This window comes from Argopecten irradians, chromosome 8 (genome assembly GCF_041381155.1).
Source record: "Argopecten irradians isolate NY chromosome 8, Ai_NY, whole genome shotgun sequence".
Classification (NCBI taxonomy): domain Eukaryota; kingdom Metazoa; phylum Mollusca; class Bivalvia; order Pectinida; family Pectinidae; genus Argopecten; species Argopecten irradians.
Genome location: NC_091141.1, coordinates 9,501,055 through 9,516,144, shown reverse-complemented (window position 1 = coordinate 9,516,144; position 15,090 = coordinate 9,501,055). Strand labels below are relative to the sequence as shown.

The 15,090-nt window shown below is 36.8% G+C and overlaps 1 protein-coding gene across 1 annotated transcript; it reads left to right on the top strand.

Moving 5' to 3' along the window:
• The first annotated feature begins 10,196 nt into the window (after positions 1-10,196).
• On the top strand, positions 10,197-15,090 carry LOC138328977 (filaggrin-2-like). Its single transcript, XM_069275677.1, has 3 exons — positions 10,197-10,201; positions 10,705-11,757; positions 13,506-15,090. The coding sequence occupies exons 1-3, from the start codon at positions 10,197-10,199 to the stop codon at positions 15,088-15,090; spliced, it is 2,643 nt and encodes an 880-aa protein (XP_069131778.1).

Sequence of the window (15,090 nt, the reverse complement as noted above, 5' to 3'; positions counted from 1 at the left end):
CATGTATGTATAATAAAATAATCCTATGTGAAAAAAAGTTCATCATTCATTCGCGCACGCGCGTTTTAGCTGTTTTTCCGATGTAGGCGTGGAATGCTCACATTAGAATGTCTCTGCTGTTGGCAACGCTCCCCCTGTGAGATGGTATTCATGACATCATGAATATTCATGAATAATTCACGAACTTAGCAGATTGTGGTTCATGAAAAAAGTTCATGAATATTCATCAAGTGACTCTCATGAACTCTTCATTAAGTTTTATGAATCCATTATAATTCGTTTCCACTCAGCTTTTCCTGGGAATATTAGCTCTAGTTGGTACTTTTCGAGGTACAGTATGTTCGTGGATCGTACTGTATGAAACCGCGTTGGTGTGATGTGTTCCCTTCTTCCTAAGCCAAAGGCCTAGTGAAAGTTTATCTATATAGAAGGAGTAAGAAATATACTATCGAGGTGGATCAGATGTCTGACCAGGTTCCTCGTTGTACATTTAAGATGAATCTTGCAGCATAATGTTGGAAGGTATTTAAGACCCTTGCGTCCGTTTTGTTGATTTGAGTCCAATGCTCACATCCTAAATTGCTGACGGAATAACGACTTTCTTGTACAGCTGTACCTTCACTAGAGCATTCAGGCATTTATTCCAAAAACAAGATCCATCAACAAGATTTTTTTTTCTAAAAAAAAAACCGCTACAACAATACACATACGCTGTATAAACATGTACAACTTATGAAATGTATATTAATTTTAATACAGTACAAGTAGGTACAGTACATTGTAATTAAAGCAATGTATCTATTGGTCAATTTCAATTCACGATAATCAAAGCTTGACCTAGAAATTAACTTCGTCGTGTAAAATATAAATATCTTTATTATAAGGTGCATTTTTGAAAAGAATAACATCCCGGGTGCGCAATGTTCTGGTACCAGCTTCTCCAACTTCCATTAGAACCGATTTTATTTCCTTTAACTATATTGCTATATTACTCTTGATACTACCGCTATTACTAATAATAATGTTTTGTCACCTAGATATGGTCGACATTCAATAGATACATTCATTATTATTTATTATGTTATGACACTTAATTGCACAATTTATAAAGCATTCCTTCAGGTGACTTGATCACTTATCGAAAACAAACATACCGTCTCCAAGAACAATACAAAGTCATCGATAAATTACACATCATACATAAGGACCAGAGGCCATAGAAGATAAGCGGTCTGGTTCCGTTCTCTCCCTGGGTTCAAGGCGGTCCCCACATTCACATTCATGAAATATGGGGACCACAATGCATCCTGGGAGAGATCGCTTTGCTTCATCGACGTCATCTGTCATATAATTGTAGATAACGGCGATATCAGCCATACGAATCTACATATGTAGGTCACAGCAACATGCCATACAGATCTAGATCACAGCGACAACTGCCATGCAAATCTAGGTCACATCGACACATGATATACAAATCTGCACGTGTAGGTTATAGCGACATTAGCCATATACATCTAAGCCACAGCTACACCCGTCATACAAATATAGGTCACAGCGACACCCGATATACAACACCAGGTCACAACGACACCCGTATAGGATACAGCCATATTCTCTAAATTGGCTGACAACTATGATACCATGAAGCATATTAAACAATCTGGCCTTGTATCACAGAGAAAGGTTCTTCAAAAGGATTACGATGGAAATGTAAAACATTGGCACATTATTGTCATATCAAACAAAGAATTATGCCATACAGCCCATAATTTTTAAAATCTGCGGTTCATATACATTGTAAAAACTAATCAAGTCGAATGAATTTCAGCCGATTAGATAGTTCGAGGTTCTATAGTGGCATACCGTCCTTAAGAACTATACAGGTTATATGTATATAAATAATACCTTGCCTGGACAATAAAAATATTTAAAACAGTCTTATTGAAATCAGTTCATGGCTCGCCCGTTACCTCTGTTGCTTGGCGTAGACCTTAAAAACGAAGCATGAATAATGCATGAACAGATGATTTCAATAATTCAATGGAAGGCTTGAATGTTCACATGCAAAGATTTGGTCTCTTCTTTCTCAAGGTCTTTCTTCGTACAAATTTCGACGTACCCTTGATGTCCTTTAAAGTTGGTCATTGTGTTGGAAGGTCGGTCTAGTCTTCTGAGGAAGGCATTGGGTTAACTTTTTGTCCGCTGATTAAGATCTAGATGTACTTCCTACAAGGGCTTACTCCTCTGTTGTTGGTTCTAAGCCCGGGTTGAAAAGTGGAAGGGAAGTAGTCCGAGGCCATAACCTAAATCTTCTACTTTAAACAATCAAACCTAACCGAACTGACCATCGTTTTTATCAAACGGAACTGAACGACCGGCTCATCCATTATCACTGTTTTGTGCCTTTTGTGCTCCAAAGAAATACATGTAACAATGTAAAATAGATTGAAGTTCCCGCTATATCAAGAAAATGAGCAATGCTAGACTACAGCCGCTCAAAGTACGCACTAGGAATACATGTATCAATGTAAATTAGATCGGAGTTCCCGCTATCTCAAGACAATGAGCAATGATAGACTACAGTTAACTATCACTGCGTCAGACGGTAAAACAGCAAAATGACTCTCCACTGTTATCATATATTACGCAAGAAATCTTGCATATGTGCGGTGTTGTACTTCATTTTAGATCATCGGTATATTTTTTTCTGATGTTACTAATGTTTTTTAAGAAACCTTTATGTTTTGATCCGGAAAGGTAGTTGCCCTTTAAATGATTCTAGCTCTTAATCCTTACAGTAAATGAAACCTAACTGACATTTTCCATGCTGCGGTTCAATACAACTAGACCGTTGTGGCTCATAAAGTCGAAATGTTTTTATTATAAACCTTCACTCCATCATTAAATATGCAAAACATTGAAAAACTCAATTATCTTTGAAATAATTTTGTACCCGTCAGCGGGTACACTTTTCAAGTTTCATAAATGTATCGATCAAATATAGGTTCCGCCATCCTATGAAAGAATCTGTTTGATAAAGAGGCGGGGAGTAATAATTTCGGAAATTATAAAATGATGCTAAAACAGTATTATTTTAATAATTTGCTTGATGAAGCATTCAATCTGAACGCAATCCCAAATTAATGTAAAATATGATAAGGCGAAAACTTTGCTAAAGTGAACTAAAACTTTCATTTTTTACGAGATGCGTACCTAGATCATGGCTGTTTCGGCATAAACAATAGTAGTCTCTGACGTTCATACCAAATGATAAATCAACAGTTAAATTTCTTCACTAAACCAAAGTGGTATGATTAACCTACGAAATGGCAGTAAAGACCCGACAGGGAAATTGATTTTTTGGAATGTTAAGTTGGTTTTGTTTCTGCTCAGCTGTAAGTACATGTTCATTCTTCTTGTAAAAAATATGTTTTCTTTTATTTGATGTCTGTCCTGTAACACTTCTTCTCTTTCGTAATAGCATTTTTTGTCTTTTCTTCCTAAGGCTGTACCATACATGAGATCCATAGAAAATTTCCTTAACCATTCGAAATACTTATATTCACCATGAAAGCAGTTTGTATTCTGTTCTGTAACCAGCAACCAAAATAATAAATAAATCAAATAATTAGGTTAGTATCTTAATTAATGAATAACTTCACAAAATCACAGTCTAGCAGTTGATGACAATTACATATTAAGCATAGGAATTCAGTACCACAGGCAGAAAGATGAGCGGTCTTTGCTTCCAATATCTCCCAGGGTTCAATGCGTTACCTACATTCACTTTCATATAATGTGGGGACCGCAATGCACAATAGGAGAGATTGCTCTGCTTCATGGACGTCACCCGCCATACAAATTTAGGTTACAACGACAACCGCAATACAAATCTAGGTCACAGCGACAACCGCCATAAAAATCTAGGTCACAGCGGCAACCGCCATACAAATCTAGATCACAGCGACATCAGCCGTACAAATCTAGGTCTCAGCGACACCAGCCATTAAAATCTTGGTCACAACGACACCCGATATACAAAACTAGGTCACAGCGACAACCGCCATACATATCTAGATCATGGCTAACAAGCTATACATGTCTAGGTCATAGTGACACCCAATATACAAAACTTGGTCATAGCGACACCTGTATAGGGCACATTCATATTCTCACACCCGATATACAAAACTAGGTCATAGCGACATATGTATAGGGCACAGTAATATTCTTTAATGTAAATCGACTGAAAACTATGATACCATAAAGCATATTAGTGATATTGAGAAAATAATCTGGACTTGTGTCACAGAAAAATGTGTGCGTTACGATGAAAAGGCACAGTATTTATCATTCGAAGCAAAGAATTGAACTGCATAGCCAAGAATTTCTAATGTTTGCGCTTCCTGTAAAATTTAATCAAGCGCAATGAATTTCAGCTGATTGAATAGTCTGATGTTCTATCGTGATCGGTAGAGATATTGAATTTAGAAAAGACACTCTCTAAAGCTTTGTGTCTTTTCAAAATTTGAAAACTAATAAAATCGAGTTCGATAAACATGATAAACAATAGTCATATCTTGGGGAACATCTATTTATCCCTTATCAACACACATTTAAACTACGTTATCAGAATTGTATCCGACTCTGTCAGTCAATGTCAACTGTGCGTTCCCATGGTTACATTACAAAGACAACAATTAATATGATGATTACTCTATTAAATAATGCTATTCATATGTATGTGTCATCTTGATATGGTCGACATTCTTGGATACATTAATTAATATTTATGATATTACTACTTTTAATTGCACCTTTATATATATATATATATAACATTCCTTCTGGTGATTTGATCACTAATCGAAAACAAACATACCAGTCACGGACACTACACGGTACATGTATATATCAATACCGTGTCTAGACAATGCAATTATTTGTAACAATCTTATCATCTCGATCGTTCGTTACCTGCGCTGCCTGACGTAGAACTTAATAACCGTAGCCATGCGTGAATAGACTGATATGTTGTATTAATATTGCATGTGCTTTACATCATTGTATCATTGTAATTATTAAATGGAAGACTTGTTCCCATGCAAATGTTTGGTCTTTCTGCGTACAAATGTTACCGTGCCCTTGATGTGTTTCCATTTTTTTATGCTCGCCCATTCTCATTGCTTTATGCCTTCAGCTACATGCTTCAATCAGATAGCAATGCAAAATAGATTTAAGTTCCCACTGTCTCAAGAATGTTCTCACTATCTCAAGAACAACAGGCAATGCTAGATAGACTTCAGTCGCTCAAATCACACACTCATTTACCCTCATAACTACCCTTAAACATCACACACAGGTCGACGGTCCTTAAAGGCCCACTAGCTACCGACACGGCTTCTGATTTTTAAAATAGGAATGTAAAACGAAGACCGATAATTCTTAATAGTCGCAAAATTTATTAACTTACCGTCAATACTACTCGTATCACCACCTTCTGAACAAATTGATTGAAATAAAATGTGAATTTTCATATGGCGGGTCGTCTTATGTGTTCCGCCGTCGTCGTAAATACCGCGCGGTAGTGGACTATCAATGCGTCAGACGGCAAAACAGCAAAATGACTCTCCATTGCTACCATATATTACGCAAGAAATTTTGCTTATGTTTGATGTAGTACTTCATCTTAGGCCTTCGGATTATATTTTCTGATGTTACTAATGTTTTTAAGAAACCTTTATGTTTTGGTCCGGGAAGGTAGTAGGCCTTTAAATGATTCTAGCTCTTGGATATTATAGTAAATGAAACCTGACTGACATTTGAACTAGTGATCTTTCCATGCTGCGGTCTAATACAACTAGACCATTCAGACTCGTAAAGTCGAAATGTTATCAGTATATTCCTTAACTCCATCATTAAATATGCAAAATCTTGAAAAACTCAATTATTTCTTTAATTGTGCCCCCGTCAGCGGGAACACTTTTCAAGTTTCATGAATGTATTGATCGAACGTAGTATCCGCCATCCCATGAAACATATCTGCCTCATCAAGAGGCCGGGTATCCTAATTTTGGAGATTATAAAATGATGCTATAGCAGTAAAATTTTAATAATTTGCTGAATGAAGCATTCAACCTCAACGCAATCCAAAATTAATGCAAAATATAATGAGGCGAAAATAAGCGAACTAGTTTTTTTTCAGTTATGACGACATGGTACTACAATGTAGTCTATTGTTTTTTTCAACATAAACAACTAAAGTCTTTGGTGTATATGACAAAAGATAAATCAACAAGTATTTAAATGCTTCTTCACTTAACCAAAGTGGTATGGTTAATTTACGAAATGTCGGCATTGACGTGACAGAGAAATGGATTTTTTTAAATATCAAGTTGGTTTTGTTTCTGCTCAGCTGTACGTAGATTCACAACGATATCCGCAATACAAATCTAGGTCACAGCGACACCCGTAATGCGCACAGTCATATTGTCTAATGTAAATTGGCTAATAACTATGATACATGTTATTGTACCATAAACATGTCGCGGTGTTTAAATTCACCATATATATAATATGTATTATATATGGTGTTTTAACTACATGCGCTGTGTATTGTCTGAATTTACATGTCCCTGTGTCTGTCTGAATTTACATGTCCCTGTGTCATGTAATGTCCTGTACATGTAAATCTGTGTGTGTAAGTTGTTATGATGACGTATGAGAGGCGAGTGAATGGATTGGTTGAGTGTGTCACATTGACCCTGCATGACCCTGTCCTTGCACGTGCATGCCAACCCTTGACAGGGACCTGGCACGAAAAAAATTAACTAATAGTATACTTATATATATTATAGTATCAAGGGTATGAACTCGGTGGTCGAGAAAAACGGACCTATTTTTTTAAAACCATGATTATTTTAATAAATGGGTTCTATACGACATTGACGGATATCTTACCTTAAAGAGAAATAATTTATCTTTCCATTGAGTGCTTGAGGAACAAAATTGGCCAAGTATTGACGAAGTTATGGCTTGATGAATCGGGAAATTTACGAAAAATATGCTAGGTAGACATTTCCCTGTCCGGTCGAAATGTCGTCTCGGCTCTAATGGGTACCTCAAAAACCAAGCCAAAATCACAAAATCTACGCTTGTGGTGGTAAACAGTACCCATAACTGTGTTCATCCACAATCTCCTTTTGAGGTGTCATGACCCGTACTTTGTAGAAACTCCATTTAAACATCGTGTAGCTCACTTACTTTAACCGTCACCGCCATGTTCATTTTTCTCTCGGAACGCTTCTCGACTTTACATATCGTGACTACATTATGCAAATTATGTTATGTTGTGCTTATGTGTAAACTCGAGAAGCGTTCCGAAGAACAAATGAACATGGCGGTGACGGTTAGTAAGTGAGCTACACGATGTTTAAATGGAGTTTCTACAAAGTACGGGTCATGACACCTCCAACGGAGATTGTAGATGAACACAATTATGGGTACTGTTTACCACCACAAGCGTAGATTTTGCGATTTTGGCTTGGTTTTTGAGGTGCCTATTAGAGCCGAGACGACATTTCGACCGGACAGGGAAATGTCTACCAAGCATATTTTTCGTAAATTTCCCGATTCATCAAGTCATAACTTCGTCAATACTATGCCAATTTTGTCCATCAAGCACTCAATGGAAAGATAAATTATTTCTCTTTAAGGTAAGATATCCGTCAATGTTGTATAGAACCCATTTATTGAAATAATCACGGTTTTAAAAAAATAGGTCCGTTTTTCTCGATCGCCGAGTTCATACCCTTGATACTATAATATATATATATGTATACTGTTAGTTTAAAAAAAATCGTGCCAGGTCCCTGTGCGCCAACCCTTGAGGAAGCGTGTCCGCACATTACGTGGAAATAGGCACTGGACTGTAGTGCTTTACGGCCACAGTACTGAAAGGTATGTTTATTTAATGTATAACTAGAAATAAAGTAATTAACTTATTCTTCACTATGCAATATAATTAATATACTTTATATAATTAAAACTTCTTTAAATAACTTGTCCATAAAGCTTTATATTATGTATAACAAAGGACCGCACGTGGTCGGTCAGGTTAGGGCAATGCACAGAGTCAAGTGACTGTAAATTAAATGTTATTTGTAAATATATGTAACTCGGAAATTAAAATACAATTTACTATTATAATATAATAAATAGATACCTGTTTATATTTTATACCTTACAGTATAAATATAGAAGATATAGTAGTATGTTCATTTATGTGTCAGGTATTGTTCTTTTTATTTCAGGGTTATCTGTCTCCGTTTGTGTGTAATAAATATTGTCAACTGTTTATAGCTGTTGGATTCTATTTATGTACTCGTGAACAAATACCCATATTAAGATCACTCTCGTGACAAACATATTGGTTGTATCGACAAAAAGCTGGTGTTTTGAAATTCTGGGTTTGTATCACAGATAATTGTTTTTGTCCAAAGGATTACGATGACAGTGTAAACATGAACACAGCCATTGTCAGTCGAGGTCATTTGTTAGAAATATCTGTAAGAATGGAACCATACAGCCAAGGCTGTCTAAGATCTACACTTCCTGTAAAAACTAAGCTAGTTCAATAAATTTCAGTCGATTAAATAGTCCGAAGTTCTAGCGATCGATGGACATATCCGACGCGATTGCCTTAAGTAATCAAATAAACAGTCAGTGATGATAATGCAAAAAGAATGAAGGACATGCGAACGTAGTCTATTGGGTTTTTTTTCAACATAAACAATAAAAGTCTTTGGTGTTTATGACAAAAGATAAATCAACAAGTATTTAGAAGCTTCTTAACTTAACCAAAGTGGTATGATTAATTTACGAAATGTCGGCATTGACGTGACAGGGAAATGGATTTGTTTGAATATCAAGTTGGTTTTGTTCCTGTTCAGCTGTAAATAGATTCTAATATACTCTCTTTTGTAAATGCAATGTTAACTTCTTTCTCATGATGCGATGCACATACAAAGAATCTTTGAATGATTTCCTTATTCATTCGAAGTACTTGTACTTACGTTCACCATGAAACCAGTTTTAGTCTGTTATGTAACCAAAAATAGATAAATAAAGAAAGAGAGAAAAAAAAGTATAAAAATATTAATGAATTGATAAGTAAGCAACACGATTACAAAATCACAATCCATTAATCGATAATACTTAAGCATCATGCATAAGAATTAAAAAACCAGTGGATCTTTGTTGAGCGGTCTCTGATCTAGATCACGCCGATAGATACATCAGCCATACAAATCTAGATCATGGCGATAGTGACATCCGCGATACATCAGCCATACAAATCTAGATCATGGCGATAGTAACATCAGCCATACAAATCTAGGTCACACCGGTAGTTATATCAGCCATTCAAATCTATTTCATGGTGATAGTTACATCCGCGATACAAATCTAGATCATGGCGGTAGTTACATCAGCCATACAAATCTAGATCATGGCGGTAGTTACATCAGCCATACAAATCTAGGTCATGGCAATAGTTACATCAGCCATACAAATCTAGATCATGGCGATAGTTACATTAGCCATACAAATCTAGATCATAGCGATAGTTACATCCGCCATACAAATCTAGATCATGGCGATAGTTACATCAGCCATACAAATCTAGGTCATGGCGATAGTTACATCAGCCATACAAATCTAGGTCACAGCGATATTTATATCAGCCATACAAATCTAGGTCACAGCGATATTTATATCCGCGATACAAATCTAGATCATGGCGATAGTTACATCCGCGATACAAATCTAGATCATGGCGATAGTTATATCCGCGATACAAATCTAGGTCACACCGATAGTTATATCAGCCATACAAATCTAGATCATGGCGATAGTTACATCCGCGATACAAATCTAGGTCACACCGATTGTTATATCAGCCATACAAATCTAGGTCACAGCGATATTTGTATCCGCGATACAAATCTAGATCATGGCGATAGTTACATCCGCGATACAAAACTAGGTCACACCGATAGTTACATCCGCGATACAAATCTAGATCACACCGGTAGTTATATCAGTCACACAAATCTAGGTCACAGCGATACTTATTATCCGCGATAAAAATCTAGATCATGGCGATAGTTACATCCGCGATACAAATCTAGATCATGGCGTTAGTTACATCCGCGATACAAATCTAGGTCACACAGGTAGTTATATCAACCATACAAATCTAGGTCACAGCGATATTTATATCTGCGATACAAATCTAGATCATGGCGATAGTTACATCCGCGATACAAATCTAGGTCACACCGATAGTTATATCAGCCATACAAATCTAGATCATGGCGATAGTTACATCCGCGATACAATTCTAGGTCACACCGATAGTTATATCAGCCATACAAATCTAGATCACAGCGATATTTATATCTGCGATACAAATCGCGATACAAATCTAGATCATGGCCTACAAATCGATAGTTACATCCGCGATACAAATCTAGGTCACACCGATAGTTATATCAGCCATACAAATCTAGATCATGGCGAGTAGTTACATCCGCGATACAAATCTAGGTCACACCGATTGTTATATCAGCCATACAAATCTAGATCATGGCGATAGTTACATCCGCGATACAAATCTAGGTCACACGATTGTTATATCAGCCATACAAATCTAGGTCACAGCGATATTTGTATCCGCGATACAAATCTAGATCATGGCGATAGTTACATCCGCGATACAAAACTAGGTCACACCGATAGTTACATCCGCGATACAAATCTAGATCACACCGGTAGTTATATCAGTCACACAAATCTAGGTCACAGCGATACTTATATCCGCGATAAAAATCTGATCAGTTATCATACAAATCTAGGGCATAGCGATTACATCCGCGATACAAATCTAGATCATGGCGATAGTTACATCCGCGATACAAATCTAGGTCACACCGATAGTTATATCAGCCATACAAATCTAGATCATGGCGATAGTTACATCCGCGATACAAATCTAGATCATGGCGATAGTTATATCAGCCATACAAATCTAGATCATGGCGATAGTTACATCCGCGATACAAATCTAGGTCACACCGATAGTTATATCAGCCATACAAATCTAGATCATGGCGATAGTTACATCCGCGATACAAATCTAGATCATGGCGATAGTTATATCAGCCATACAAATCTAGATCATGGCGATAGTTACATCCGCGATACAAATCTAGGTCACACCGATAGTTATATCAGCCATACAAATCTAGATCATGGCGATAGTTACATCCGCGATACAAATCTAGGTCACACCGATAGTTATATCAGCCATACAAATCTAGGTCACAGCGATATTTATATCCGCGATACAAATCTAGATCATGGCGATAGTTACATCCGCGATACAAATCTAGGTCACACCGATTGTTATATCAGCCATACAAATCTAGGTCACAGCGATATTTATATCCGCGATACAAATCTAGATCATGGCGATAGTTACATCCGCGATACAAATCTAGATCATGGCGATAGTTACATCCGCGATACAAATCTAGATCATGGCGATAGTTACATCCGCCCTACAAATCTAGATAATGGCGATAGTTATCCCCGCCATACAAATCTAGATAATGGCGATAGTTACCCCCGCCATACATATCCAGGTCACAACGATATCCGCACGCGATACAAATCTAGGTCACAGCGACACCCGTAATGCGCACAGTCATATTCTCTAATGTAAATTGGCTAATAACTATGATACATGTTATTGTACCATAAACATGTCGCGGTGTTTAAATTCACCATATATATATAATATGTATTATATATGGTGTTTTAACTACATGCGCTGTGTATTGTCTGAATTTACATGTCCCTGCTGTGTCATGTAATGTCCTGTACATGTAAATCTGTGTGTGTAAGTTGTTATGATGACGTATGAGAGGCGAGTGAATGGATTGGTTGAGTGTGTCACATTGACCCTGCATGACCCTGTCCTTGCACGTGCATGCCAACCCTTGAGGAAGCGTGTCCGCACATTACGTGGAAATAGGCACTGGACTGTACATGTGTGCTTTACGGCCACAGTACTAAAAGGTATGTTTATTTAATGTATATTCTTCACTATGCAATATAATTAATATACTTTATATAATTAAAACTTCTTTAAATAACTTGTCCATAAAGCTTTATATTATGTATAACAAAGGACCGCACGTGGTCGGTCAGGTTAGGGCAATGCATAGAGTCAAGTGACTGTAAATTAAATGTTATTTGTAAATATATGTAACTCGGAAATTAAAATACAATTTACTATTATAATATAATAAATAGATACCTGTTTATATTTTATACCTTACAGTATAAATATAGAAGATATAGTAGTATGTTCATTTATGTGTCAGGTATTGTTCTTTTTATTTCAGGGTTATCTGTCTCCGTTTGTGTGTAATAAATGTTGTCAACTGTTTATAGCTGTTGGATTCTATTTATGTACTCGTGAACAAATACCCATATTAAGATCACTCTCGTGACAAACATATTGGTTGTATCGACAAAAAGCTGGTGTTTTGAAATTCTGTGTTTGTATCACAGATAATTGTTTTTGTCCAAAGGATTACGATGACAGTGTAAACATGAACACAGCCATTGTCAGTCGAGGTCATTTGTTAGAAATATCTGTAAGAATGGAACCATACAGCCAAGGCTGTCTAAGATCTACACTTCCTGTAAAAACTAAGCTAGTTCAATAAATTTCAGTCGATTAAATAGTCCGAAGTTCTAGCGATCGATGGACATATCCGACGCGATTGCCTTAAGTAATCAAATAAACAGTCAGTGATGATAATGCAAAAAGAATGAAGGACATGCGAACGTAGTCTATTGTTTTTTCAACATAAACAATAAAAGTCTTTGGTGTTTATGACAAAAGATAAATCAACAAGTATTTAGAAGCTTCTTAACTTAACCAAAGTGGTATGATTAATTTACGAAATGTCGGCATTGACGTGACAGGGAAATGGATTTTTTTGAATATCAAGTTGGTTTTGTTCCTGCTCAGCTGTAAATAGATTCTAATATACTCTCTTTTGTAAATGCAATGTTAACTTCTTTCTCATTAGGCGATGCACATACAAAGAATCTTTGAATGATTTCCTTATTCATTCGAAGTACTTGTACTTACGTTCACCATGAAACCAGTTTTAGTCTGTTATGTAACCAAAAATAGATAAATAAAGAAAGAGAGAAAAAAAAGTATAAAAATATTAATGAATTGATAAGTAAGCAACACGATTACAAAATCACAATCCATTAATCGATAATACTTAAGCATCATGCATAAGAATTAAAAAAACCAGTGGATCTTTGTTGAGCGGTCTCTGATCTAGATCACGCCGATAGATACATCAGCCATACAAATCTAGATCATGGCGATAGTGACATCCGCGATACATCAGCCATACAAATCTAGATCATGGCGATAGTTACATCAGCCATACAAATCTAGGTCACACCGGTAGTTATATCAGCCATTCAAATCTAGATCATGGCGATAGTTACATTAGCCATACAAATCTAGATCATGGCGGTAGTTACATCAGCCATACAAATCTAGGTCACACCGGTAGTTATATCAGCCATTCAAATCTAGATCATGGCGATAGTTACATCCGCGATACAAATCTAGATCATGGCGATAGTTACATCCGCCATACAAATCTAGATCATGGCGATAGTTACATCAGCCATACAAATCTAGATCATGGCGGTAGTTACATCAGCCATACAAATCTAGGTCATGGCAATAGTTACATCAGCCATACAAATCTAGATCATGGCGATAGTTACATTAGCCATACAAATCTAGATCATAGCGATAGTTACATCCGCCATACAAATCTAGATCATGGCGATAGTTACATCAGCCATACAAATCTAGATCATGGCGATAGTTACATCAGCCATACAAATCTAGGTCACAGCGATATTTATATCAGCCATACAAATCTAGGTCACAGCGATATTTATATCCGCGATACAAATCTAGATCATGGCGATAGTTACATCAGCCATACAAATCTAGATCATGGCGATAGTTACATCAGCCATACAAATCTAGGTCACAGCGATATTTATATCAGCGATACAAATCTAGGTCACACCGATAGTTATATCAGCCATACAAATCTAGATCATGGCGATAGTTACATCCGCGATACAAATCTAGGTCACACCGATTGTTATATCAGCCATACAAATCTAGGTCACAGCGATATTTGTATCCGCGATACAAATCTAGATCATGGCGATAGTTACATCCGCGATACAAAACTAGGTCACACCGATAGTTACATCCGCGATACAAATCTAGATCACACCGGTAGTTATATCAGTCACACAAATCTAGGTCACAGCGATACTTATATCCGCGATACAAATCTAGATCATGGCGATAGTTACATCCGCGATACAAATCTAGATCATGGCGGTAGTTACATCCGCGATACAAATCTAGGTCACACAGGTAGTTATATCAACCATACAAATCTAGGTCACAGCGATATTTATATCTGCGATACAAATCTAGATCATGGCGATATTACAAATCTAGATCATGGCGATAGTTACATCCGCGATACAAATCTAGGTCACACCGATAGTTATATCAGCCATACAAATCTAGATCATGGCGATAGTTACATCCGCGATACAAATCTAGGTCACACCGATTGTTATATCAGCCATACAAATCTAGGTCACAGCGATATTTATATCCGCGATACAAATCTAGATCATGGCGATAGTTACATCCGCGATACAAATCTAGATCATGGCGATAGTTACATCCGCGATACAAATCTAGATCATGGCGATAGTTACATCCGCCCTACAAATCTAGATAATGGCGATAGTTATCCCCGCCATACAAATCTAGATAATGGCGATAGTTACCCCCGCCATACATATCCAGGTCACAACGATATCCGCGATACAAATCTAGGTCACAGCGACACCCGTAATGCGCACAGTCATATTGTCTAA